Consider the following 26,811-nt stretch of genomic DNA (forward strand, 5'->3'; position numbering starts at 1 on the left):
CCTCCAACATCCGTTCGGTAACTACAAGCCCAGCCAAGGCCTCGGGGCACACCCCGGTTTTGTTTTTGAGGGAAGCCGACAGATGCCTCAGAGCGAACTCCGGTACCCCACGACTCAGTAAAACTGGGTCTACAAACAGCCCCCACAGGAGGGGCCTCGGAGCGTACTCCGGTGTTCACAGGCCCCTTACAGAGACCCTCAGAGAAAACTCCGGTAGAATTATTAGGCCCAACGGGCACCTCAGGGCGAACCCCGGTGACAGAGCGATCAACACCCCTCCCGGACCGAGAGGAACCCGGAAAGGTATCCCCCGTTCGGGGTGCTCTGAAAAGTAAAGAACTTACCAGGCGTTTTTTCTTCTCGTCGATGAACGCCTGAAAATGAGAAGGAGTTAGTCGGAACACCTCCTCCCACCGCTCCAACCGACGTTGAATGCCCGGACCGAAAGGGAGCCACAGTAAAAACAGGAGTTCCAACAGTGTTCCGGACCCAAACACTCTAAACAAAGAGGATGGGGATCCGCCCTCGCGAAGCAACATTGACACGAACAATCTGGAAAGTCTAATTTGAAAGACAGAGAGAGTAGTAAACGAACGCCAGCGAGAGCCAGAGAGGAAAAAAGGGAAGAAAACCTTCCGAGTATGCAAGTGCGTCTGGCCTCGATCGAGCGGAGAAAAGGACTGATGGGCGATGCGCGGGCGGAACCAAGGTGGGCGGGGTTACGGCCGCGTGCCGGGCTCCATGCAGGAAAGAGGGACATTTTTGAAAAAAAATGTCGATGCTTTTTACAAAGTGCTCCGTTCCCGTCCCACAGGACGGAGAGATGTCCCACAAGTATGGAGGAAAGGGGACGCGAGTATGACCATTCTTCCCAGATTCTTATTTCTTTTCCAATCACCCCCAGTGGCCATCACGGAAGCATTCCATATATTAGTAAAGCGCGCTCTCCTTGCATATTTGTGGGAGGGCCTGAAGCCTTGGGTGTTGTACATGTCTCGGATTACACCAAAGGATAAGGGGTCCATGGGTTTCCAGATCTGAATATTATAGAGCCTCACAACTTCGCATCCTGGCAGACCACTTGTGGGAAAACAGAGCAAGTGTGTCAGCCGGTAACCCTGGGCAAGTGGTTGTAGGTCTCATGTCAGACCATGCCGCGTAGAATCCAAGAACACAGTCTTAACAGTATTGTGGTCTGTTTGGCGTCCCACACAAACCATGAAGGGGGAAGACATCCTGTCCATCCCCCTCAGTTGCATATGCCCCCCCCCCCCAATCAGAGATTGGCTAATAGACGTAATCCTCTTTTAGCCCCAATACAAGGGAGGCCTGGTGATAGCAGGGCAGATGTGGAAAGAAGGTACCTACATATCGAAGGCAGAATTTGAGGAGGCACAGCACCGAACCACGATACATTACACCATCTGCAGTTGAGGAATGCACTGCAAGACCCGCACTGGGTCGACTCCCTCCAAAAGCCGCTCACAGCCTTTGAGCGCATTTTGTGCGAATGCCGTTGAAGCTAGAGGGTTGATAGCTCAACTATATAGTGCATTACTTACCAGAGGCCAACTGACGGAACCGAGCACTCATATCAAGTGGGAAACAGAGCTAGGGCTGCAAGATCAACCAGACACTAGGGTTCTAACGGTATACCAGTATAAACACAGTGAACAATTTCATTATCATTAAATACCTGGTAGCTTGTTTGTAACGGTATACCAATATAAATGATGTTTTTGTAGTGCACGTGTGCAGTACGCTTTGCAATGAATGCAAGCCGGGCTGTGAGGCACTGGGCTGGCTTGTTTCTATTCAGCGAACCTGGGACTGGAGGTGGATATTGCCTGGGGCCCAGGCTGCTTGGAACATTCCTGACACACGTGTTAAAGACACGGGCAGCCCATGCTACCTGCAGCAGAGAGGAGGTTAAAAAAAGAAGGTTCTATCAACACAGCATGACGTCAGCCACCATGAGCCGCCAAGAAGAACTCTGAAAAGCCAAGACAGCTAGTAGACGGAGCAGACAGAGTTACCTCAGACAGTTCCCTCCTGGAATCTGGGGCGGACGCCCACTGGACCTGCACAGGGTTGAGTGCCAGAGTTGTGTACTGCTCCTTGACAATCGCAGGTGTAATGGCAGCACCTACAGGGGCCTATAGACCTACTTACGTGCAGCAGCAGGTAAGGTACCCCTACCTACCCTCCCTTTCCCTCTTCCCAGCCCTGTTCGCCAACCCCAGTTACAAACCAGCCATAGGAATTAAGAGCCGGGTATCCAAAAGAGTGAACCATTAATAAAAACGGCCTTGTAATTCCGATCCTTGGCTTTAACAGGGCTAAGCATGAGGGGGATGGGGAGGGAAAGGGAGGCACGAGTCAGGCAGAGGCAGCCATGGGCAAGAGAAAGTCAGGATGCAGCTTTCCGCTTGTTGTCTTCCATATTAGACGGACAATTAATAATGGGGAGCAATTTCTGCGCTCCGCCTGCAAAGCCTAGTTTGTGTAGTCTCATCCGTCTTAGAAGGCATGGTGGGGGGGGGGGGGTGAAATCGGGGGCACTGCACTTCTAGGGACATGGTGGCGGCAAGTTATGCAAATCTGCACGGTACTCTCAGGTACTGACTCAGTTTTAAAATCTAGCATGCACATTATTTCTCCAAAAAAAATGCATTTCTTAATGATCCTGCACTGTTTTTATTACCCCCCCTCTTTTCGATCATGCTGCTTGCAGGTCCCCCAATTCGACTGTCCCACCATCTGATTTGGGGACTAATGTACCATTCTACAGAGCATGTAAACATGCTGGTATTTCTAATGTAGGGCTATGTTAGTAATTGCAGCCCCTTTGTCAAATTGGTGCAGTCTCAAATCCAATACACGTCTCAGTCACTTTATGGGCACCCTCAAATATTGCTCTGTGATGCATTAGAGCCCCCCTCACTTTATTATCCCATTTAAAACAATGCCCTTCAATTGACTGACAACTATTTGAAACCCTTCGCAAAACTGACAAATATTTAGAGTATCACAGCAGAGTTCACCCGAGCAAATTGAACGTGGCCATTTACTCTGAGGCCTTAGAACTGTCATTTAATTGGACAATTGCTCTGTTATTATGGATGCTATATATGCCATAGTGCATTCTGCCGGAAAACCAGTTAAGTCTTGGAATGGACTAGGGACTGGTGGTATAAACCATGTTGTGGCCGTACCCATAGCGGTTTAGCAGTTTACTCTGTATGTTATTTTCTGCAGTGGAGCAACACCATTGAGCTGATCAGGCTCTAGCCCAGCAGCCCCCAACCCACACCATCAAAATGTTGGGCTAATGACTCAACCTAGCTGACCTACAGAACCGTGGCCGGACCAACAGACAAAGGGGCTGCAATTATTAATGTCATGTCACTGTTAGCACCTGCATTTGTATGCATGCATACATTTTTAGGCATTTGAAATCGTGATGTGGGGTTAGTACTTGCATGCCAGGGAGAATGGAAGTGTAGAGGGAGCATAGGAGACTGCTCATTCTCACAGAAGTCCTTAAGTGGGTGATTTCCAAGGTAATGGGCAGAGTTTAACAAAGTTACTCACCGTAGTACCTTACTCTTAGTCAAAAATCCCTTTTCCTCCATACTTATGGGGACATTCTGTCCTTCGGGACGGGACCGGAGCACTTTTGATAAAAAAGCATCAAAATTGAAAAAGTGTTGTCCTCTTTTTATACGGGGTAACGCACGCAACCGTAAGCCCACCCTCCTGAGCTCTGCCCGCGCTTCGCCCTGCAGTCCTTTTCTATCGCCAGGTCTGTGACCATTTAAGCAATAATAGAGGATACTTAGAGTGGTGGGCGGGCAGGCGTATGGAGGCAAGGGGACTATGGACTAGGAGTAAGGTAGTCACTACGGTGAGTAACTTTGCTATACTCCTACGTCCTGTCCCCTTTCATCCATGCTTGCGGGAGATTCCAAAGCACTCCTCACAGGTAATACGGGTGGATGGACACTTATTACTGAAGAGGATTTTAAGAACAGCCTGACCGAATTGAGCATTCGGCCCTGGAGCTCAGGTCAAAGCAGAAATACTTACAAAAAGCTGATGGGGAGCCCCACGTAGCCGCTTTGGCAATGATATCCAGGAGAACATTTTTTGGAAGGCAACAGCAGCCGCTTTGCCACGTACAAGATGGGCATGAATGTCATTTGGAGGTTGACGGCCCCGAGTACTATAGGCCTCTGAGATACAGGAGGCAATCCATCGGGAGATGGCTTTTGAAGCGGGTTTCCCTTTCGGGTCTCCAAACTAACAGAGTTGGGAAGAGCCCCCAAGTTAAGTTCTATCCAGATAGAACTTCGAAGATAGTCTGACATCTAAATTGTATAATCCTCTCGGCATCCGAGGCCAGGTTCGGAAAAAAGACCGGTAATTATATAGGTTGATTCAAATGAAAATCTGTCACTACTTTAGGAAGCAAAGAAGGAGTGCGGAGCACAACCTTATGCTTATGAAAGGTAATGAGCGGTTGTTCCACGGACAAAGCTTGAAGCTCGCTTACACGCCCTGCCGAAGTCACCGCAATCAAAAAGGCAACCTTCCAAGAAAGGTACTTCAGATCCGTCATAGCCATAGGCTCAAATGGCTTATGGCATAAGGCGGTCAAAACCACATTTAAATCCCACTTTGGGTGAGGATTGCGTACAGGTGGCTAAAGGTGCAACAAACCTGCGAAATGCCTTTTAATTGGTTTCGTCAAAAATAAGCGAACGGGCGTCAGTGGACAGGTAAGCGGCAATAGCTGACAAGTAAGTCCTACAGGATAAGACGAAAGCCCAAAGCAGCCAGATGAGAAATTAACGAAAGCACAGTGTCAATCGTAGCATGTCTGGGGTCTAATTGCTTAGCTAAAGCCAGTAACAAAACCAGAGCCACTTGCTCCTATACTGAGACTTCGTAGAAGACTTCCTGGCCGCTTGGATAAGGCGCATATAGTCTTCAGACAGGATAAACTGCACTAGGGATTTGAATTCAGGCACCAAGCTGAATGATTGTGGGGAGGGGTGCCACATCTGCTGATCGCACTGATGAAGCAGGTTGGGAATCAATGGCAGTCTGATCGGAGGACAAATCGACAGATGCTGAAGTTCTGAAAACCAGAATCTAGCTAGCCACCAAGAAGCTATGAACAGGAGATTGCAATTCGATGCATTCCTGAGCTTTCAGAAGGACCGATGAATCAGAGGAAGAGGCGAAAAGGCATATGCCTTCATGTTGTACCACGGGATCACTAGAGCATCCCCTAGAGAAGAGGCCCCGTGACCGTTCCTGGATGCATAAAGAGGAAGTTTCCTGTTTATGGCAGTCGCAAAAAAGGTCCAGTTCTGGAGTGCTCCATTGGCGAAAGATATTGGAGAGGACTTCCATGTTCAGTTCCCACTCGTAGCTGGCCGCTGTCTGCCAGCTGAGTGAGTCTGCAGTCACGTTGAGTTGCCCCAGATTGTGTACAACCAGCAGCCAAATGCCGTGCTGGATGGCCCATTCCCACATCTGAATGGCAAGGTCCACAAGAGGTGGTGACTTGGTACCATCCTGCTTGTTGATGTAAAACATGAATACCGAGTTGTCCTTGCAGACGCGGACCACCCGGTTCGTGATGGATGGAAAGCTTTCAGCGCCATAAAAACAGCCATTCCTGTGGTGTCCATAGATCGAAAACCTGGAGATGATCCAGAGTTACTCCCCACCCTAGGAGGGAGGAGTCTGTGGTAATCGTCACTTGTGGGCAAAGCTCCTGAAAGGAGGACCCCACCGTAAAATTGCTGGTCGAGGACCACCATAGACAGTCCACCATCATACAGGAAGGAACTGGCATCATCATGGAATCAGATTCAGAAGAACTAGCTGCGTAAGCCTCATTTTAATTTATGTGCTCCGACTGCATGAATAGATAACACGTGGCGAATAGATACATAATCCTGTCCGCCGTCAAAAATACACCCTGGAGTCGATCATGTTCCAACAAAAACCCAGGAAATCTGGTCTTGGGAGACCGTCATGGAAGATTTCGGCCAGTTCACCGATAGCCCGAGGTGGAACAGGAGCTGAATGAGAGACTGGAGATTGCTCAATGCCATCTGTGGACAAGGGCTGAGTAGAAGACAATCGTCCAAATACGGATAAACATGAGCGCCCTGTAGCTGAAGGAAAGCTGCGATGACCGACATCTCCGTAAAGACACGCAGCGCTGAGCTGAGACCAAACGGGAGCACACACAACTGCAAATGCTCCCCTCCCAGGGAGAACCGCAGATACTTTCGATGCAGCCTCCTTATCAGGATGTGCATATACGCATCCGGAGGTCCACAACACTGAGCCAGCCGCCCTTCTGAAGAGAGGACTTTATTTGCCAGGGAATGATTATCTTGAATTTCTCTTGGGGAAGAGAACGATTGAACTGGCAAAGGTCGAGGATGGTGCGCGGGCCGGTTGGGTTTGGGCACCGGGAACAGTCGAGAGTAGAAGCCCTCCCCCTTGCTCCCCGGGGGGAGGAGGGGGGGGGGAACAGGTTTCACCGCCCTGAGTTCTAGAAGCTTCTGAACCTCGGCTCTGAGGGAGGGTGTCCCTATCTGTGTGGAGGATTCAAGGTTGTAGGGGGCGAGGGGCAATCGAAAGCCCACCCGAGGGATTGACAAAACCCACTGATAGTCTTGATTGTCTGCCACACCTCCAGATGAGACGAGATTTGTCCTCCCACTGCAGTCTTGTGCGACCGACAAAATATATTTTGCAGATTTGTCGGCAGAGAGACTACCTGCTACCGGAGAGGAAGCTTAAGGCCGAGAGAAAAACTGATCACGTTGTTTGATGGGTGACACCAACCGGAGTGTCAGTTCTGCATGCCCAGCAGTCCTGAAACTCTCTGAAGCCAGAGAAGGATCGAGACTGAGACCCCGACCTCTATAAGGGGCCTTAGATTGGACCTTTCCCAGGACTGACAAGGATTTGGCAGTTTGGGTACTCGCCTTGGTCTTTGAGTTCGTCATTTGTAGAATAATGAAACAACTCCTTTCCCTCGAAGGGAATGTCCAGAACTTCATCTTGCACTTCCTTCGAAAACTTTGTCGCAGGGAGCCACGCCTGGTGGGAGGGGTCAATTCCCACCATCAGGCCTTAAGCTGAAGTATCCACATGGTGTCCTGCAGCCTCCAGGATATCCTGTGCCATCACCCTAGCGTCCGACAAAGCGGCCTTGAAGTCGTCTAGTCTAGCCGTAGGAATGCACTCCTGGAAATCAGCCAACTCCTTCCACAGCTTCATATTAGCTGCTGCCAGAATCAGCTGGGTTTTTGCTTGCCTAAGTTGCAGTGCTGATTTGGCAATGCCTTTTTTGCCCAAGGAGTCCAGAATTTTGTCTTCCTTGGAGAGAATCTGAGCCGCAGTAGTAGAGGTCGAAGAGGCCGGCTTGGATTGAAGCGTGACTGCAGCTACCACCGTCGAGGAAGGGAGCGGAAAAGAAGCCAAGGCTATCTCCTCGGAGGTGTGAAGCCTGTAACAGGCATCGATTCTCTTATTGATATGCAGCTCAGTGTGGGGCTTAACCCAGACTTTAAGGGCCTCAGCCAAAACGTTGTCCTGGAGGAACAGGCCGGTACGCTCTAGTGGTGACAAGGTGAACGCTCCTGAAAGGACCCCTTCCTGCGGAACGGGGGCCTTAGGTACCGGAATGTCAGGGAGGGCCATCATATCCAGAACCCAGTCATGGAATGCTCTGACAGAGCGGGGCTGCTCACCACTATCCTGATCTGCTTGAGGGTCATTCTGCGAATCAGGAACAGACGGCTGTGCCGCCACATGTTTCAAAGTGCTATCCCGTTCTACCTGGGTCTTCTCTACAGGAGACAACGGGGGTAGGGTAGGAAGCTCTGGAGGCAGATCGGTAGGAAGAGGTGGTGCCATCTGGAGGGAGGGAGGAAGGAATTGACTGTCACTTCTAGAGTGTGGATGTGGAGTTGATGGACGCCAACTTGGGAAGGGACGAATAGTACTTTTCTGATGTATTTTCCATCTCTGCCAAAGAGACCATGAGGAGGGTGAAGGTTTCCTGACTAGATGAGGAATATGTAGGACACAAATCATTTCGAATGGATTAACGGTTTCACCAAATGAAGGATCAGGAAGGCAGTGTACGTTTTATAAAATCCTGACGTATAATTGTCCTTACCTGGGGGCCTTCCCAAACTGTAGACGGCAATGCAGCGAAAATATCCTTGCTTGTTATAGGAGCATTAATACCTGCCACATCTTTAGGTGTCAAGACCGGGAGAGAAAGCAAATCCAGGTAGGTCTCCAGCCCAGTGCAGTCCACCCCTCCCCCCCAGCATACAAACTCTCATAAATAGCAAACCTATCCACAATCTCATCCAAATTCGTTACCACTTTGCCATCAGATCCGTCCACCTTCGCTATGCATCTTTCTGCCCGATGTCCACAAAAGTGGGCCACAAACAGTGCATTCGCCTTGTGCCCGCTCTCAATACTTTTGCCGTAAAAATGGGGAGTTTCCAAACAATCCTGCCTTCCACCAACAATCGCAGCTCTTCCCTTTTACCCCAAACCTCCTCTGTCAAGCCCCCTGCAACTAACCCTGACTCCCCATAGCCCCTTCTCCCGGACACCAATCTCCTTCCGCAACCTATCTTCTAGCAAAGTTTTCCCTTTTCTGAGTTGCACGCTCCGTAATTAACCATCTTTTCCATATTACTTTAGCAGCATCCCACACCGTGCACAGATCCAGCTGCCAGTGTCGCTAATCATGAAAAAATTCTGTATAGCCCCCTCAAATTCTTCCTTAAATTCCAGATCCTTCCAAAGTGACTCAATGGACCACTACAATGAGTGTCTCTAACCCTGACAATGATGCATCCATCCAAACCAGGATGTGGTCCGATCAGCTAACCGGGAGTATCTCACATCCCAACACACTATCTCATAGATCTTGTGACACACAGACATAATCACCGAGTATACGTCCCATGTGGAGAAGAATAAAAAGGTAAAACCTCTATCCCGAGGATGCATTAATCGCCACACATCTCAAAAATCTGAGACCCAAAACAGGCCTGCAATCCTCCACCACCAACCGGGGAAGCCCCACCAACATACCCACACAGGACCAGTCTATCGAGTATCAGGTCAGCCCAAATTAAAATTTCCCGCCACTATCAAATGTCCATTACGATCCCTCAGAACTTATAGTCGCCCTCAGGAAGCTAAATTGCCCCCGTTTAGGGGCATATACAGTCGCAAACGTAAGCCAAACCCACAGAGAGACCCGAAACCATGAGCGCTCTACCATCACCGCCTACTCTATCCTGAGTCTCTTATGGAAAAGAATCCCCACCCCACCCTTGCACCACCTGAAGCCCAGAATACCTCTCCAAGAATTCCACACGTGAACCTCTGTTCCTCTGCCGGCAGACAGACAAATTAAAAAAAAAAAAAAAAATGCACGACATACACCCCCACCCAAAGAAATTCTCTCGCTAGCATCTATCTTTTGGTCAGTGAGTTCAATCCCTTCACAAAGTGCAAACCCAAAGGAGGTCTGTCCTCCCCGCCTCAAATACACCCTGCATCGCAAATGCACTATCGAGTCGTGTCCACAGAGCAACGCCCCCTTCAACAATAACTGTCCAAGTCACAAAAATCCAAGAAAACAAGTTCCGTACACCATTCCCAAAACCCTTGCCCCTCCTCCAAATCCCAAGCTTTCACTGTACTCCTTACCCCCTCCCATGGCATCCAGCCCCACCCAGTTAACATGAATGGTCTAGGACCAAACCACCAGGCGTTCCCAGGAAATCACAATGTGTCCCACTCCTAAAAGAGCCCCCCACCTCGAAGCCAAATAATCAACAAACTTAATCAAACCCCCATCTTAGACCCCCGCCCATAGTCTAGTGAAGCACAACTACTACCCCCGCTCCCAACACCCAACATCGCCTGTGGTCATTCCTAACCAAAAGACAGGACCCCCAGACCCTTACTCCAAGAAATCTCCCCACTGCCCCGCTCGGGGGAGCTACCCAAAGAAAAATATAAAAAATAAAAATTACCAAAAGGGAATACACAAAACGTTAGGGGCACACAGAATAAACGGTTTACAAATAGTCATACCACACGATAAGTGTCCAGACAAGACTCCCCTCCGCCCACTCCATCGTCAAAGCGATCTACTTGTTCGTCCAGCTTATCGAGCCTGCCTCCTATATCCGATCAGATCCCCCTTATTTCCTCTAACAGAGCTGGAATGTCTTTCTTTGTGGATACTGCATCGTCGGCAGCCTCAGCCATGGTTGGATATTTTGGTTCCAGCTCCATTTGGGATTGGCTGGAGCCCTCAAAGTGAAACCTCTGGAGCGATTCCTTCCAGTTCATCAAGGTGGGAGCAGGCAAGAGCAGGATCTCATGTGAGCCTGGCCGAGAACGAAGGGGGTCTAGGGGGACGGGATGCAAGGAGCCGTTGAGGCCGAGGGGGGACTCCAGACGCCAACCTAACTAAAGTTAGGGGGGAGGGGTTTCCACAAGTGGCTACATCACTGCCAGTTCCTGAATGCTTGAATGGAGGGCTGCCCCAGGGGAGTGTTGCTAAAGCACGGGAGCTACAATCTCCAGGAAGAAGTCATTGCCAGGATAGCACCTGTATTCCAAGCTGAAAGAGTGGGAGCTCTGCAGGGGCAGCAGGCCTCCCTGCATCTCTAAGCCCCCCCCCCCGCCACCCCTCAACAAGGCTCCCCAGAGGGTCGGCTTGAGCCCAGCAAAGGTTCAACATAGGTGCATGCCGCAATTGACAGGGAGGGGTACAGGGGTCAGCCCCCACCTACTCGTAGGAGTTGCCAATCTCACAAATAGGGAGCAAGGAAACCACCCCTCAAGTTACCTGGAAGAGAGACCACAGGGAGGGTGAGATCAGGGGCCCAGGACCCTCCGTAGACTAGGGGTCCCAGAACCACGAGGCTCTTATTACTGTCTCCTCATGCCCCGTGTTGACGCCCGCCCTCAGCCCCTGTCAAATCACTGGCGTTCCTCCTGTGACCTGGCAAGCAGCTCCTTCAACGTGAGCAAATCAAGGCCAGATTATCCTTCTAAGCCCCAACAGGGATCTGGAGGCTAATGGCAGCCCTGGTTTGCTGCGAGATTCTGCACATAGATAGTGGGGACATGGCTGCTGCTAATTTTGCAGTCCCCTCTTCCCACACACAAACTAAGGATCTGGCAGGAGAGAAATGGGGTGAAGCTACCCACCGAAACGTATGGCCAAACTGGGACAATGATACAGTACAAAAGAATGTTACTTAGCCTCGGCACTCCAAGAGATGGCTCGGTCCCATAAAGATACGGCAAGAGAGTGGTGGGCACGACCTCCGAGCTATCCGCTCGCCCCTGTGCCTTCCTAGGCCCTCTGTCGTTCCAATCAGGTTGCTGCACTCCCTTGCAGCACCCACGACCCCTGCAGCGTCACACTCCGAGCTGGGCAGCCGTTGGACGGGGCTACCTGGCAGCACTATTGGAGGATAACCCCCCCGACGTGATACTCAAGGCTGTGGCTCGCTCTCCAAATACAGTCGCAGGCCGAGTCTCCAGTCGGGCGGCATGCCCAAACCCAGTGTCCCACAGCTCACCACGGAGCACCATCTCGGATAGGGACTCCGCCAATCACTGGGAGCTCTGCACACAGGGCAATCTCCGACACCAGAGCAGCTCCAAACTTTTACCGCTGGTGCTGCAGGACTTCCCCATGAGGGAGCAAACAGTGGCTTTGTGAGTCAAAGGGTTTAAAGGGGGTTTCAATTGTGCATCACATAACAGTACAACGCTGTGGGGGTCAGCCTCTTGGTCCTCCTGATTAACCATGGACAGATTGTTAGGCAGAAACTTGTGCAGTTCCCTTAGGGACCACTGCAAAAGATTTAAGACTACAGGTGTTTGGCAGTAAACCCACTTGGTAGCAGTCTGTACCACACAGATTCCCTTGGTAGCTGTGGCTGAGAAGTCAGACTTCCCTCAAGAAGAGTTAGGCAGTATACAGAGCATACAAAATAGGTACAGAAATACAATAGCACAAGCAAACACTTACCAGAGCTTGGGTGTAAAAGTATATATTTATTTAACACACACTTATAAAACACACTAGCACTAAATTGGTATGATAATTTCAAAACACAATCACTATTATCATATGTACATCCCTGATTACTTGTTGGACAAGTCTTAGTTAACACCACTTATTTCCAGACAGAGGTGAGCGCTTAACGTTCGATGGCACTCCAACAAGTTAAATAAAAAGGGAGGGAAAAGCAGAATTATGGAAGCATACACACTAAACACTTTTTAAAGAACCACAGCAAGTTAGGAAGGCACAGTCTACTGGTGAGCAAGGAAGTTTAGGTGCCAGGCCCACTTTCCAGGGAGCCAGGTAGAAGATGCCCAAGATCAGACAGTTACACAGAGTCTTCGAAGTTTGTGGAGGTAAGTCGAAAAAGGTTTAGTTCAGTTCAGAAAAAGTTAGCCAAGGTGTCCCAGGCTAACCCAGGTTCGAGCGACGAGGATTTAATACACCCCGTTCAATCGGTTGCATGGGAAGCCAGGCGGAACACGCTACCTTAAATGGAGAGGATCCTCCAGCGGGGGCAGTTGTTCCTGGCAGCGGGTGCAAGTCGCAGCATCGTCCAGAGGAAGAGAAGATCTCGTCGTGGAGGAAAGATGAAGGTCGTTGCACTGCCAGGGAAGAAACCAGCTGCGGAGTTCTCCGGTACAAAGGTACTACCCTTTTGGTTCGCGGTAGTGGTGAAAACGTGGTATCCTGGTTGCCGGGGTGCTTGGCACAGGCAAGGCGGCCACGAGATGCTCCTGGAAAGCGAAAAGAAGGTAGACTGGGTATCCCCACCAGTCGAAGGAAGAAGACTCACCGGACTGGAGATCTCTCCTCTGTCGTTGGGAAAAGTGGTGAGACGGTTCAGCAGGGCTCCACCGGTGGTGTCGATGTTGCAGGCCGGCTCAGCTTCTCCCTCCTCGGATTCTTAGGTCCTGTGCCGACTTCTGAAGTTCCAGTCCCCAAAGCCCTGCTTTTATGCAGCACACCCCCATTCACTCAGCCTAGCTGTCAATCAAACATGCTAAGTGGTGAGCCGGCCGGCTCACCACTTGGGCCAATCACACAAGAGTGCGACTTGAGTTACCAAGGTAACTCAGTCCAGGGTGCCTAAACCCCCTCCCACACCCCCTGTGGTACCCAGACAGAGTGGCACCACTTTTGGAGGCTTTTGTGGAGAAGCCTGCCAAAAAGTGGAACAAAGGGCTCAACTTGGGTTGGAGTCACAGAAGAGAACACAAACGCCATTTTAGAATAGAGTTCTGGCAAAAAATACCAACCGGCGAATTATTAAATAAACTGGCGGTATGTTCGAGGCTATAAGAATTAAATAATTAAAGTTGGTAGCCTCGAACAATGGGAAAATCCCATAGAGATATATTTGCGGTCGAATATAAAAAGTAGTATCCACTGCCACCAGCCAAAACTCGATCAGGGGGGACGGAGACGTGCCCCCTCGAACAACAGACCCCGGGGCAATCGAATGCCCTGACCAGTATGTCCACAATATGATGGTTTGTACTGGTTTCTGTTCATAATTTGGGACTAGCAAAGCCAATGGTGACTTTACATGCCCTGGGAGACAGTAGTCCGTCCCAGGGTATGGAGTCTATGTTGGGGGGTCGCTACGACACCCCTGGGTTACGGCACGGAGGGTGCTGTGTAACCCACATCAAAAAAACACATGAAACCCTATGGAGTAAAAGACCCCGTAGCCCATAAAACACATGGAAAGTTAAAGGAACACCTCAAATCATGTCTAAGAATGGGAGCAAAAGAATCTCACTCTTAGCAGGAGAGAAAAAAAATAAACCCCAAAAATCCAGCAAAGCTGCTGGGGGACTCACTAGGTTTGGGAAATTAGCCTTACAGAGAATTCTCCCTAACACAGATTGAAACATGTGTCATGGGTTCCCTTTCAATTTGCTTATGAACTTTTGGATTCAAATTTGATTGAAATATGTTGCCTTTATAAACTTGACATTATGATGAAAGCCTTTGTGTTAAAAAATAATAAAGTGTTCTTTGTTACAGATTACAGTGCTTGGGGTTTTGTGTCAATGGTCTATTCCTCTGACTTTATCCCATACCAGGTGTATGGGGCATTAACTCCCATCGAGTGGCATTACTGGACATTTGAGGATGCACTTGGCATATGAAAGAAGCAACTGTATGTACGAAGCCGTTACTTACATATTTTGATAGCTGTAAGGCTATAACAAATGAAATGGCAGTATCCTAAGAGGAAACCATTAGAGACACTATTATGGCAGCACCTGGGAATGTGGAGCTTTAGGATTAGTAGACCTGACTTGTGCAGCAATAATTCATATAAGTTGTCAGTAAATTGCCAAATGAGGCTTTGGTTACACATTCATGGCAGTGCGCTTGGCCTATGTCGATTCTACTTGGTCTACCTCAGTCCTAACATGACCCCCTCCAAGGACATGTCAAGGCAGCACCTTAGTAAAAATGTGCTTAGTATCTAAAAAGTCTTACGTCTGCTTTAATGCCGGTTTGGTATTTAATGAAATGTAAGCTTTATGTTTTTACACCCGTCCATCACTTCAGGTGATGACATCGGACTGAAATATAATTTAATGTGTTAACCAGGGTCAAAGGTCATATGACAATTTCCTGTGATGTCACTTAAACTACCCCTGACATGTTGGTAAACTGACGTCCCTCCAACAGCCTTTTTAGGATTTCATTTGGTTTCTTGAGTGTTCCATTTGAATAGTCCCCAAAGTTCTGCCCCATAAGCCAATGTGGTTACTAAATGGGCCCTATAGACTTCAAGAGCACTGGAAATAAACCTTTCCCCATGCAGTTTGGAAAAAGGTGCACCCCACCCCCCCCCCCCCTCGCCCACCCGTACCCCTACCACAGGCTAAGCTGTTTTAGCTCCTTACCACTTGTGATTTCCAGGTAATTGAGTTTTGAATTCTTAAGCATAAGTAATCATAGGATTGCACAGTTTCTATAACTATCCCATCAACTTTAAGTATCAGTTGAGGAACACTTTTTGCCCTTGGTGGCTGACATACTATTGCCTTGGTCTTCGTAGTATTCAATTTCAGGCCTAGCTCTTTAGCAGCATTGAGAAATGTAGTAATTTGCCTTTGCAGTCTCTTTTTTATATCAAAATAGCATCATCTGCAAAAAGGCAGGTTGCTATCTTTTATCCTCCGACCTTAGCTGCATCTGCGTCCAAACGCATGACACTCCATCAAGCCGTTAATATAGGAGAACAGCACAGGGGCCAGTACACACCCCTTGTCTTACGCCCATGCTGATCTCAAATGGTGCTGTGTAGCCCCTGTTTTGCCCACCTCCAAAGACTGCATAGCTTGCCAGTGTACTAATCAATGTGATTATCTCATGCATGATTCACACCTCTTCCAAGACCTTCTCTAACTTTGGGCGTGGCACCAAATTGAAGGCCGTTTGAAGGTCTATGAAAGTCAGATAAACTGGCTGCCTTCAGCAGAGCAAATGTATACAGAACTAGTTGATCAATAGTGGAAATACCTTTCATAAATTCTGCTTGCATAGGAGAAAATAGCACATTAGTTTGACACCATTCCCTCCACAATTTGTTGGATTTCTGGAAAGCTATTTCTGTTCAAGAAAAGGTTGAACTTCCTGGTTATTTTCACATGACCCACATTTGTCAAAAAGGCAACAACTGGGGAGAGGAAAAAGGACACTGGCTGAGGTGAAGTTAGGAAAAACCTTACTGCCAACATAAAAATGCTCCGACTAGTTTAGGGCCAGTGAAAAATATTGAATGAAAGAAAACTGGAAAAATGTGAAACAAACAAGGGGTTGCTTCAGAGAAGCAGAACAAAAACAAATCCTTAGGTCAGAGCAAAAAAATTATCCCAACTGATAGTACATTTCATTGTGGTCCTGACGTCTTAAAAGACAAGTCACTTTTGCAGGTTTAACATGCTTGCCTACTAATGTAGAAATATTCACTGGTATACATGTGTGAAAAATGTGGAGATCATTCACATAGGGGGAGATATTCAGTGTTTCTGAACTTAATGCCATAATGAAGAACCACATTTTCATTTATCCCTCCCCCTCCCACGAATCACTCCTTCACAAGGTGGACTCATACATACCGAGCAGTGCTGCAAAAAGTGGGAAGTGAGCAAGCTTCAGTCCAAGCTGCTTTGCAACTTCTTGCATGAGAAACTGATTAGTAGTGAGGTTCTTTCCATTCCAGCTAAGTTTCAGAGCGTGAGAGCTGTAGTAGGATGGGATGTTGCAGAGGGCATATTCAGAGTCATGGGCTATCAGGCCGTGGAAGCCATTCTCCCTGTAAAAGGCCACTACTTCAAGGTGATGATCTTCAAGGGTCTGGAATACCTAGCAAAAGTAAGACAAAATTGCGAAAACTTTACAAAAAAAGCAAACTTATTAGTAAGTTCTGAACGAAGATACAACACTTCACTCTTTGGCCTATCCATTGTTTAAACAGTTCTACTACTACAACCATCCATCCACCTACAAAGTCACACAAATACTTTAGGTTGCACTGCAAGCCTCCCTTGCTTAGCACTTCTTTAGCATAGACTCTTCCATCCAAAACAACCTCTTATCTAACACAGAACTACTTTAAAGTACAGTCAATCTAATGTATTTGATAAGGTACCCTCAAGGGTCCAGTTTAAGCATAGCAGGCGGCCATTTGCAATTTTAAAATGTTCTTTTGGCAGTTTAAAAAAAAACCAGATGGGTTACAGAAACATTCTGAATGTCTAGCTTCTATAAGTGACATATGTGCATCACTTGGTTTGGTGTGTATATCTTCTGATCCAGAGCTTGGGTTCAGGTGACCATTCTTCCTCTATTCCACTCAGGCAACATTACAACCCCAGAACTGGCTCTGCTGGGCTGTCCTCGTTGGATCCTCTTCACCAGTAGCACAGAACAAAGACAATGAGACGAGTCCCTGTATGTTGCCCAGTTCAAAGAATTAGATAGGCAGCCAGAACACCATGAAAACTGTAGCTGACAGCACATGGTCTACAAGAATCAGGAGACCAGAGAACACACACAAGAGAGTCTGCCACATCAGGCTGGTATGAATGGTGGTGGTGATGAAATGAGGCAAGGCATCCACTGCCAGTGGGATGACGAGTAAGGTACGTGTGGCAATCATGATGTGGGGGTAGGTACTCGGAGGGGCATTAGAGGTACGAGCAACGAATGGTGGGAGACCAGCCGCAACAGCACTGCACCAACTTATATTGCGGATGCAATTATTTGCACTAACAATGTAGGATTATTTTAACGCAAGCAGTAAGCAACTTAAGTGCACTCTCCATATATCCTATATCTATTGTCACAGATGGCCTCAAGAACACATCAATTCCCAAATATGGAATATCAGTTTGCATTTCAGTTTTCAATGGGCCTAGTGGTCCATCCTTATCTCTAGCCAGTCAAGTGGCAGCCCCAGCACAACCTGCACTGCCCTCGACACAGGACCTGTACCAGTGATATGTAACCCCTACTATCTAAAAGCTATATATAGCTCATGGCATGAAGACAAATGCCTCACCTGTCTAGAATTCCTCAGGGAACAATCTACAGAGCATCTATCCAGGACTTCAGTTGGATTGTGTCTTTCAATCACTCAGAGGCACTCTCCTGCTCTTTTACACCCTACTACTCATGTACCTACTGTTCAACTATCTCCAGGCATCACTACACTACTCCCTTCCTTTACTCCATTTCTTCTCCAGATTTGTCCCTCCAATGCTCCTCCACCTATGACCTACCCCCAGCCTCCAATTTTACTCCCTACAATCCTCTCCGTGCTACTAGTCCCCTCGCTTCGATCTCTTCCACCGCACACCACTACCAGCTGAACACCACTACTACTACTCCCAGCTGCAAATCTTCACTACTCAACCCCACCTTTTCCTCAATCACCCTCCTGCAATTCCCCTTCATCTAGTCTCAAACTCTCCCTTCCACCACTCTCAGTTCCACCACTCACATCGGGCATGCTCATAGCACAGTACGTCTTAGCACCACTAACATGAAGGTTCCAGTTCGTGTGAATATTCAAGTTATTTGAAAGCAGCCTACTAACAAGCCAAAGTGTGGATTAATCACTTGAGTATTTGCTCTGGCAGATGTGGCTGGCATTCTGTTTTGGAAAGCGTTCTGCAGCATTTGTGCAGGCGAGGGTGGCTGTTGCGCAGCATGGCTGGAAGTGCTGCACAGTCGGCAACCCTTGGTTTGCCGCAGTGTCTCAAAGCAATTCCATGAAGTTACACTGCAGTGTCTCAAAGCAATTCCATGAAGTTACACTGCCAGCTGGGTTGCATTGGAATTCTACATCTCTCCAGCAGCTCTTGCAGGTTTCTTACTCGAAGGTCCACCACTGTTAGTAGTGGTAGTTCTCTAGGGGAAAGAATGACTAACCAGCATTTGGAAACAGAGGTACTGTGTTTAATTACGCTAGCACATAGGGAAGGGAAACGGACTGGAGCCCTCAGAACTACCACCTTTCCCTTCTAGGGCAAGACTGGCTCTGGCTTCCACCCTGGTAGGTCTCCCACCCCAGGTGTAGAGAGGTCCCCCATCCCATCTTGACAGGACAAGACCCATCACCCTGTTCTAAAAGTCTGCAAGATGGGACTCCGACAGATGTTGCATCTGTTTCAAGCTCACACTGAACTATTAGGGTTGGGGGTGTTGCCAACCGGCAAGGCATGCAGATTTGCCTCCTACGACCTCAGAGGGATGGAAGGATTGTGGATCCTGCGTTTTCTTAACACGGCAATGCTTGAAATTACCGACATGTGAAGCACAAAGCCAGGACAAAACGTCCATGTTTTACTGCATATTGAGATCGGCTAAGAAAGTTTCCAAGAAGCAGCCTAGCCCATGAAAGGGATATATTGCACTGATGGGAGAGTTGGGCAACGCAAAGCCTCATAAGTACAAAGGGCTTGGACCACTATGCTGAATACGAGCCCTATTGGAGGGACCGTAGAGCCCCAGAGATCATGGACGACGGCAGGGTGATGAGGAGGTTACTAGCTTCTTTCACCTGCTAGGGTCTCTGCCAAACAGCACCAAGCTTGGCTATGGAGACTGAGGATCCTAAGATTGCTGGAGCCTACAGGAGATGTTACGTTCAAGGAAAGCCGTGAACAATTAAATGGCAGGAGTAGCTCAGCCTCAAATTGGGATCTGCTCAGGGGGGGCCCCAAAATGTAAGCATGGACTTGATTGAAATCTTTTCAGATAAAACATGAAGGAAGTCCTGGCGCACCCATAAAGTTGGCAAAGGTGAGCTGCAGCTGGCATAGAATTTAAACTTTTGCCACTATACAGAGTAGATGTACCTTATTGCACTTAAAAGCATGTACTGGCCTCACTTTTGACAAAGCAATTCTAAATAGGATTACCTGGCACCTTTAAGAGCCCCAATATGGCAAAGGTTGGGCAAAAGATGAAAATCACTTCATAGCCAAATATTAAGATACTTTTACAGGCACAGGATGTACATTAAAAGCATATGCAACAAGTAGTGGCTCAAGTTCATAATACATAAGCAAAAGACTCAGACTCACAAATGGAACCATTCACTACCATAAACGATTTGATAAGAATGTGCCAAGATTTGAAGGAAGACATCAAGGCTAGCAGGGACAATCTACCTAGCCGAATTCCTGAATTAGATAAGCATATCTCCTCAAAGAGGAGACTGGCTGAGACATGTGTGAACAGTTACATGAGCAGGCAGAGTTAACAGAAAGGATGGATACCAAGGAAGCTTGACAAATGCGATAAATCCTATGGATCCCTCACTGAATCCCTGCCTAAAGTCTCCCCCCAGGTGGCCAGGGAAAAGCAGGCGCTTACCTATTCTGACCTTGGGGGTGGTGCTCTGCGAGAGGATCACCTGGGAGGAGACCAGACTCGGGGAGGTGAGAGGAATCCAGGGGTTAAAACAGTATTTGCCTTCTTGTGAAGGATGGCTTGTTGCCACCAAAACCCTTCTGTTGCACAAGTTCACCCTCTTAGTATGGGTGGAAATAGTCAGAAAACCTGTATCAATAAAACAGGTAGACATCTTTCTCAGGGAACTTGGATAACTGAAACTGTCCCCAATTCCCAAAAGTGTGAGAGAAGGGGGTTTGTGAATGTTACCAACATTCCATCTAAGGATTTATATTCCTCTATACAAACTAGTCTGACGACTGATTCCTAGGACATTCCCTTAGAACAAGTTATAAGAGTATAGACCAAAACATGACTAAGCAAAAAGTTAAGAAAACTATAGGAAGCGGTTAGTGTAGATTGTACACACCTGATGAGACTGGACTGCTTAAATGCCCCCCTCAGGTGCAGACTATAGAGAAGCTGAAGAAGCCAGAGAAGCCAGAGGCCAAAGCAGAGGAAGCAGGGGGTGCTTTGGGGCTGTGTCTGCAGGTGGGGGTGGGGGAGGGATTAAAAGCGGTAGAAGACGCTGGTACCACTTAGGGTCCTGAGTGCCTCTCTATATCCCCATCGGAGGTTGTGCAGCAGAAAGTCGGTGTGGTAGAAAACGCTGAGAGATCAGCAGTGATTGGGTCACGCAGGAGACTCTCAGAAGCTTGGCAAGCTCCAAGTTGAAGTGGCGGCAGAGAGAGCAAACCCCAAGAAACTGTTCACCCGGTCCAGGTGAGCCACAATAGCTAATGGCCAGCGAGCACCGAGCAAGAGAAACTTATCCGGTGAGTTCCCCACTTGCCAGTGGTACCGGCATGCTCAAGTGCTACTCGCGTACACCAGGTCAGTTGCATTGTCTGCGTTTGAGTGACAGAGGTGCTACTATTGAATATCGAACTATCAAACCACAGAGGTGCTGGTTAAGGAAACAAAGTAGCTGTGATATTTCTCTTGTGAGTTTGTGGCGATCCCAACAACCTGGTGGGTAAACAATATTCAGAACTAAGGCATGCAAGCAATGCCAAATGAACCTGGGAAATTCGACATCACCAAGCATTTTCAAAGGCCAGAGGGAAGTAATGTGAATCCCAAGGTTGTAGGAAGCGCTGCTCATGTGTTGGGAAGAATGTGTCCAATTTAAACTTGCATTGCCAAAGACAGGTAGTCACAGGAAAATACTGTATCCTAGCTACTTTAACTATTGAAGCAGCAGGGAAAGTAAGGTGGCAAACAGGCGGTCCTTCTACAATGGGCAATCTAGAGGGAGACGAGCAAAGTTAGCAGCACAGTCCTGATGTGGATTAATGTGAATATTCTGTTGCCCGAAAGATACTAACATTTCTATACCAAAGAAGACTATTGAAGTTGATGTTATTCTAATTTACCATTGAAGCACATTTTTGGTTCTGGTGGTTGAAGCAGTTGAGGGGCAGGCAAGTATACCCATAGGGCAAGAGGTGATTGCCCCGAAGAATCCTGGGGAAAGGATAAACCAGGTAGTAGAATGTGCAAGTGCTGAAGAGTGGTACTAATAGAAAACATGTTGAATTGTGACATTTGTGGAAGAGTCGTGAAAGCTGGTTGAAGAAAAGTTGCAATTCTTTCTGCGGTTAAAGTTGTGGTGAACCATCCGGAACAAAAAATGCGTTGTGATAAATGCGAGGCAGTTCTTATTCCAGGAAGAGTGAGAGCTTATGACTTTTTCAAGGTACTTTGTTGAACCAACGGAACTTTGTAAACTTGAGCACAAGAAATTAAGAACGGTTTTGGAACTTTGGATTAAATTGAATTTCCTTGGTTTTTCCTTTGAATTCTGGAGAAGAACAAGTTACTTACCAACTGTAACGTTCTTTCGATGGGATGTCCCTTCCACGTATTCCTCATCTTAGATATCTTGTCTCCCAGCTTTGCCGCTTCAGATAAATGTTACCTCAGTTCTGTTTTTACTGTGTTCACGGTCGCATCAGCTGATCAGGCTTTAAAGTCCTCAAGCTCTTAAGGAAGGTCAAGTGCAACTGGCACAAACTGTATGGAGGAGTAGATTGGGAGGGTCGATGAGGAATACGTGGGAGGAACAGCCAATCTAAAGAACGTTACAGTTGGTAAGTAACTTGTTCTTCGAATGGATTGTGTCAGCTCACATATTCCTCATCTTAGATAGGCTCCCAAAGCAGTAATAATTTGGAGCAGGGAGTGCCAAAAGATTCAATTATGGACTGAAAGAAGGACAGCTTTTGCAAAGCGTCCTCCTTGATATGAAGTAGAGTCCAAGCCGTAATGCTTTACAAAGGTGTGCATTGATGACCAGGTGGTCGCAGCACAAATATCTTGCACCGGGACACCCCTCTGAAGAGCCGAGGAAGTTGCCATGCCCCTGGTTGAATGAGCCCTTAATCCATCTGGATGCTCTTTTCCAGCCAATTTATAGCACTCCGAAATTGCTAGAATTATCCATCTGGAGAGGGTTTGTTTAGACACTCCAAGTCCCAATTTGTGTCCGGTATACCCAACAAATAGTTGTCACATTGTCTAAGATTTGCCAATCTGGAAATGTAGAAACAGAGGCCTTTTTGGGTCCAGTCTATGCAACCTTTCCTCTTACTTACTAGCGTTAGGGGGAGGATAAAGAGAAGGTAAGGTCATTTTCAGTCACGGATGGAAATCAGAGATTATTTTAGGCAAGAAAGATGGTTTTAATATTAGAATAACTGTCTCTATGGAAAATGGTGTGAGGAGGCTTACAAGCTTCAACTCACTTGCCCTGCAGGCTGATGTTATAGCCACCAACAAAATGGTTTTAAGAGTGAGAAATCTTAATAGGCAAGAATGTAAAGGTTCGAAAGGGGCACACGACATTTTTACACAAAATTTCAAATCCCAGATGGGCACCTGAAAAGGTGTCGAAGGGTACACATTTGTTAGCCCTTTCAAGAATTGAATGACTAAGGGCATCATAAAATAGGACACCTCTTACGAGGAACGCTTAAAGATAGATCGCGCTGCCAGATCTCCTTTTATAGTGCCAAATTGGAGCACCAAATTGGCCAAATGTAAGAGGATAGAAAGTACTGTTGGAGTATTGCATAAAAATGGATCCACATTCCTATCCCTGCACCAGTTACTGAACTTGTTCCGACGACACTGGTACAGGGATTTTGTTGCTGGCCTTCTGGCCGAAAGCAAAATCTCTGTTACGTCATCTGGGAGGTCCCAATCCTTATATCTCAGCCTCTCAGAAACCATGCGTGAAGACTGAGTGTCTTGACCTCTTGATGGAGAACCCAACCTCCCTCTTGTTCAGCTCTCCGGCTAGGTGAACAGCTGATAGAGAGATTCCTTCTTGCATTGTACAGAACCAGAGCTGCATTGCCTCTCTGCACAGTGGGAGTGATCCTACGCCTCCTCTTTTGTTGAGATAGTACATGGCCACTGTTTTGTCGGTCATTATCAGGGCATTCTTTCCATGTACAGAGGGCAGAAAAGCCTTCAGCGCTAGTCCGATTGCCCTCAGCTCCAAAACATTGATGTGTAGTTTGGACTCCGATGGAGACCAACAACCGCTGATTGTCAGATCGTTGGTGTGGGCTCCCCACCCAGTGAGTGAGGCGTCTGTCACTACCGTTATCTCCAGACATGGTTGCCCCCCTTGAGGAGATTTTCCTTGCAAGCCCACAATAGGAGATCTTGAGCGCTTTGGCCGGGACTTGCAGAAGATCTGATATCTCCCCCGAAAATTGGTACCATTGAGTCCTGATGGCCCATTGAAGGGTATCTCATCCCCAATCTGGCCTCTGGCACCAGAAAAATGCAGGATGCCATGAGGCCTAGCAGCCCAAATGGTAGAACCCGAAACTGATCATGAGAACCACCAATTGCGAACCTCAGATACTTTCTGTGCTTGAGATGGATTGCCACATGAAAGTAAGCATCCTGAAGGTCCAATGAAACCAGCCAGTCCGGAAGCTGAAGAGCCGGAAGGATCTGAGAAATTGTCACCATCTTGAACTTGTCCTTCCTGAGGAATTTGTTCAGATTTCTTAAGTCCAAGATGGGTCTCAATTCTCTGTCCTTTTTGGGGATGAGAAAATAAGGGGAGTACCAACCCTTATTCCTCTCCGCTACAGGTGCATGTTCTATTGCACCATTCTCTAGCAGGGTTAAAATCTCCTGCACAAGGAGCGGGTCTGGAATCTTTACAGAGTTAGCTCCCGGTAGATGATCTTGAGGTCTTTGATGAAAAGGAAGGCAGTAACCATGGGTCACTCTCTCTAGTGCCCAGGCCTCTGATGTAATCCACCGCCATTCGTCCAGATAACAAATGATTCTGCCTCCCACCGGGGTCTTGTGGGTGAAGACCTAAAAGTGGCTTTGCAGCGGCTGCAGCAGTGGCCGAGGAGGTAGTAGCCGCTACTGGGGCTGATTTAGCACCTCTCCCTTTTCCACCACAAAAAGGTTTCCTCTGTTTGCCTCTTTGACTGGCCTGCCCCCTCCCTTTTCCAAAGGAGTAGAAACGAAAGGGGCGACTGCTCCAGGAAGATGAGCCTGTCTTATAGCGGTGCTAAGTGATTTTGCTGCCGCTTTTGAGGTCTGCTGCTTCGCCAAGCTCTCGTCCGCCTTGCTGCCAAACAACCTCAAGCCATCAAAGGGCATATTGAGTAATCTAGAATGCACATCATGTGCAAAGCCATATTTCCTCAGCCATGCACATCTGCGTAGGACTGTGCTAGATGCCATGGACATGCTTACACCATCAGACCTGTCCAGTCCGGAGTGAAGGAATTCCTCCATAGCCTCTTTACCATCTTTTACTATCGCCAGGAAACCATCCCGTTCCTCACCTTCCGGGATGCGTTCAGCCGCTGATGTCATGCAGTCCCATAGGGTGTATGTAAATCTTGATAAAGTACAAGTTACATTAGTCGATTTAAGGGCCATGCTGCCCGAAGAAAAAAACCTTCTGGGCCCAAGCATCAACTTTGTCATCCCTGTCTGGTGGTATTGAGGGGTACGCCGATTGCCTAGTGGAGGTTGCATCTTGTACCACTAGACTTTCAGGTGAGGGATGTTTAGCTAGGTATTCCGGATCGGATAAAGATGGCCTGTATTTTGGTACATAATTCTTGTTTACTGCTGAAACCGAATCGGGAGTATTCCAATTTACCATCACCCTCTTCTGAAGTGCTTTATGGAATGGAAGAACAGGATCTTTTAGAGGACTTCACTCAGGATGTCCGTCATGTCATCCTGGTAAAAATTTGGGGAAGCTGCCTTCCAACACATAAAATCAATGACCCTTCCCATGGGATTTCTATAACTAGGATCTGCATGATCTGTAGGATCTGGTCTCTCAAACTCCACTTCAGGGGAAGTGTCTAGGCCACTGGCATTTTGGAGACAGTCATAAAGATCAGTTATTTTGGAATTCGTGTCCACTAGCTCTTCCGGGACCTCTCTGGCTCCAAACCTAACTCCGGCTGAAGTAACATCCTCTTCAGAGGAGTGTTCTTCAAAAATGGATGACATGGATCTGAAAAATTCCCGTCTGGGTTGAGGATGGAAAGCTTTTTCAGGTAAAGAGGGTGGTATCAACTTAGGCATGGGCAATAGCGTAGAATTGGATATCGGGATTAAAGAATGCCTCGATAAAAGTGTCGAAGGCATGGATAAAGACTACGCTGGCTTCGACGTTTTCGAAGGAGGCTTCGATACTGTCGAAGAAGGCTTCGATACAGTCATGGGCGTCAACGTCACTTTTGTTGGCAGTTTCGACGGTGTAGCAGTCGACTGTGTCGAGTCGAGTTTCGACGCCGATGTTGATTCTGCTACCACCGATTTATGCACCAGAGGTTTCGTTTTAGTACGAGGCGTTAGGGAACTTTCCCTTGATGACACTCAACTTTTTTTCAGCTCTCGCGAGTTTAATCTTTGATCTCCCTCTGTCACTTTTAGAGTGGGCAGAGGCATGATCTCCACGCGGGATCTTCGAGGGGGTCTGGGCAACTTCCTCGAATATTAAGCATCGAAGCCCTAAAGGCCTCCCATTTTTCAGGGGAATCGTGCTTGGATGGATAAGTCACTCCCCTCTCAGAAGAGGAAGACCTGTGATGTCGCTTTTTTGACCTTTTAGTCGTAGACGAGGAGGATTTACTCGAGTGACTCTTCGATATCAACCTCCCCGACCCATGTCGAGATTTTCGACTAGATTCTTCCGAATCTTTTTGTCTTTTAGAAGACTTGTAAGTTTCCGCCCCCACCGCCAGTTTACCTCTCCGTTCCCTAAGAACCTTATTGGACATGGCCAGACAGGTACCGCACTAGTCAACCCGATGGTCTGGGCTGAGACACCAGAGGCAATTCCGATGGGGGTCGGTTATTGACATTTTCCTACCACACTTCCGACATTTTGTTAAACCTGTCTTGGGTGTGGTGGGAGTAGATGAGGACATTGTCGAGAAAAAACCTGATGCGCCGTTCGTGACACAAAGCAGTTGCTAAGAAAAACAGAACTTGGGTAACGGGCGCTGCTCGAGCCCTTTATACAGCGGATGTCGTAGACGCTGGCCCTTGAGGGACTTCGACTCTGTGCCTCGAACACAGGGCCCTCTGGTGAAAACATTATTCCAAAGCAGCAAAGCTGGGAAAAAATAGATCCAAGATGAGTAATACGTGGGAGGACAATCCATTCGAACACCCTTGTT

General features: G+C 47.8%; 1 protein-coding gene across 4 annotated transcripts in view; it reads right to left on the reverse strand.

The window, feature by feature from the left end:
* The window catches only part of FAM120C (family with sequence similarity 120 member C), a 1,585,006-nt gene that overhangs the window by 1,368,780 nt on the left and 189,415 nt on the right, over window positions 1–26,811 (reverse strand). For all 4 annotated transcript variants that reach the window (XM_069645311.1, XM_069645308.1, XM_069645309.1 and 1 more), the window contains exon 2: window positions 16,279–16,525. In XM_069645311.1, the coding sequence (XP_069501412.1) occupies window positions 16,279–16,525 (247 nt within the window). The remainder of the gene's footprint in view (window positions 1–16,278; window positions 16,526–26,811) is intronic.

This window comes from Ambystoma mexicanum, chromosome 2p (assembly GCF_040938575.1).
Source record: "Ambystoma mexicanum isolate Mex_15411 chromosome 2p, UKY_AmexF1_1, whole genome shotgun sequence".
NCBI lineage: Eukaryota > Metazoa > Chordata > Amphibia > Caudata > Ambystomatidae > Ambystoma > Ambystoma mexicanum.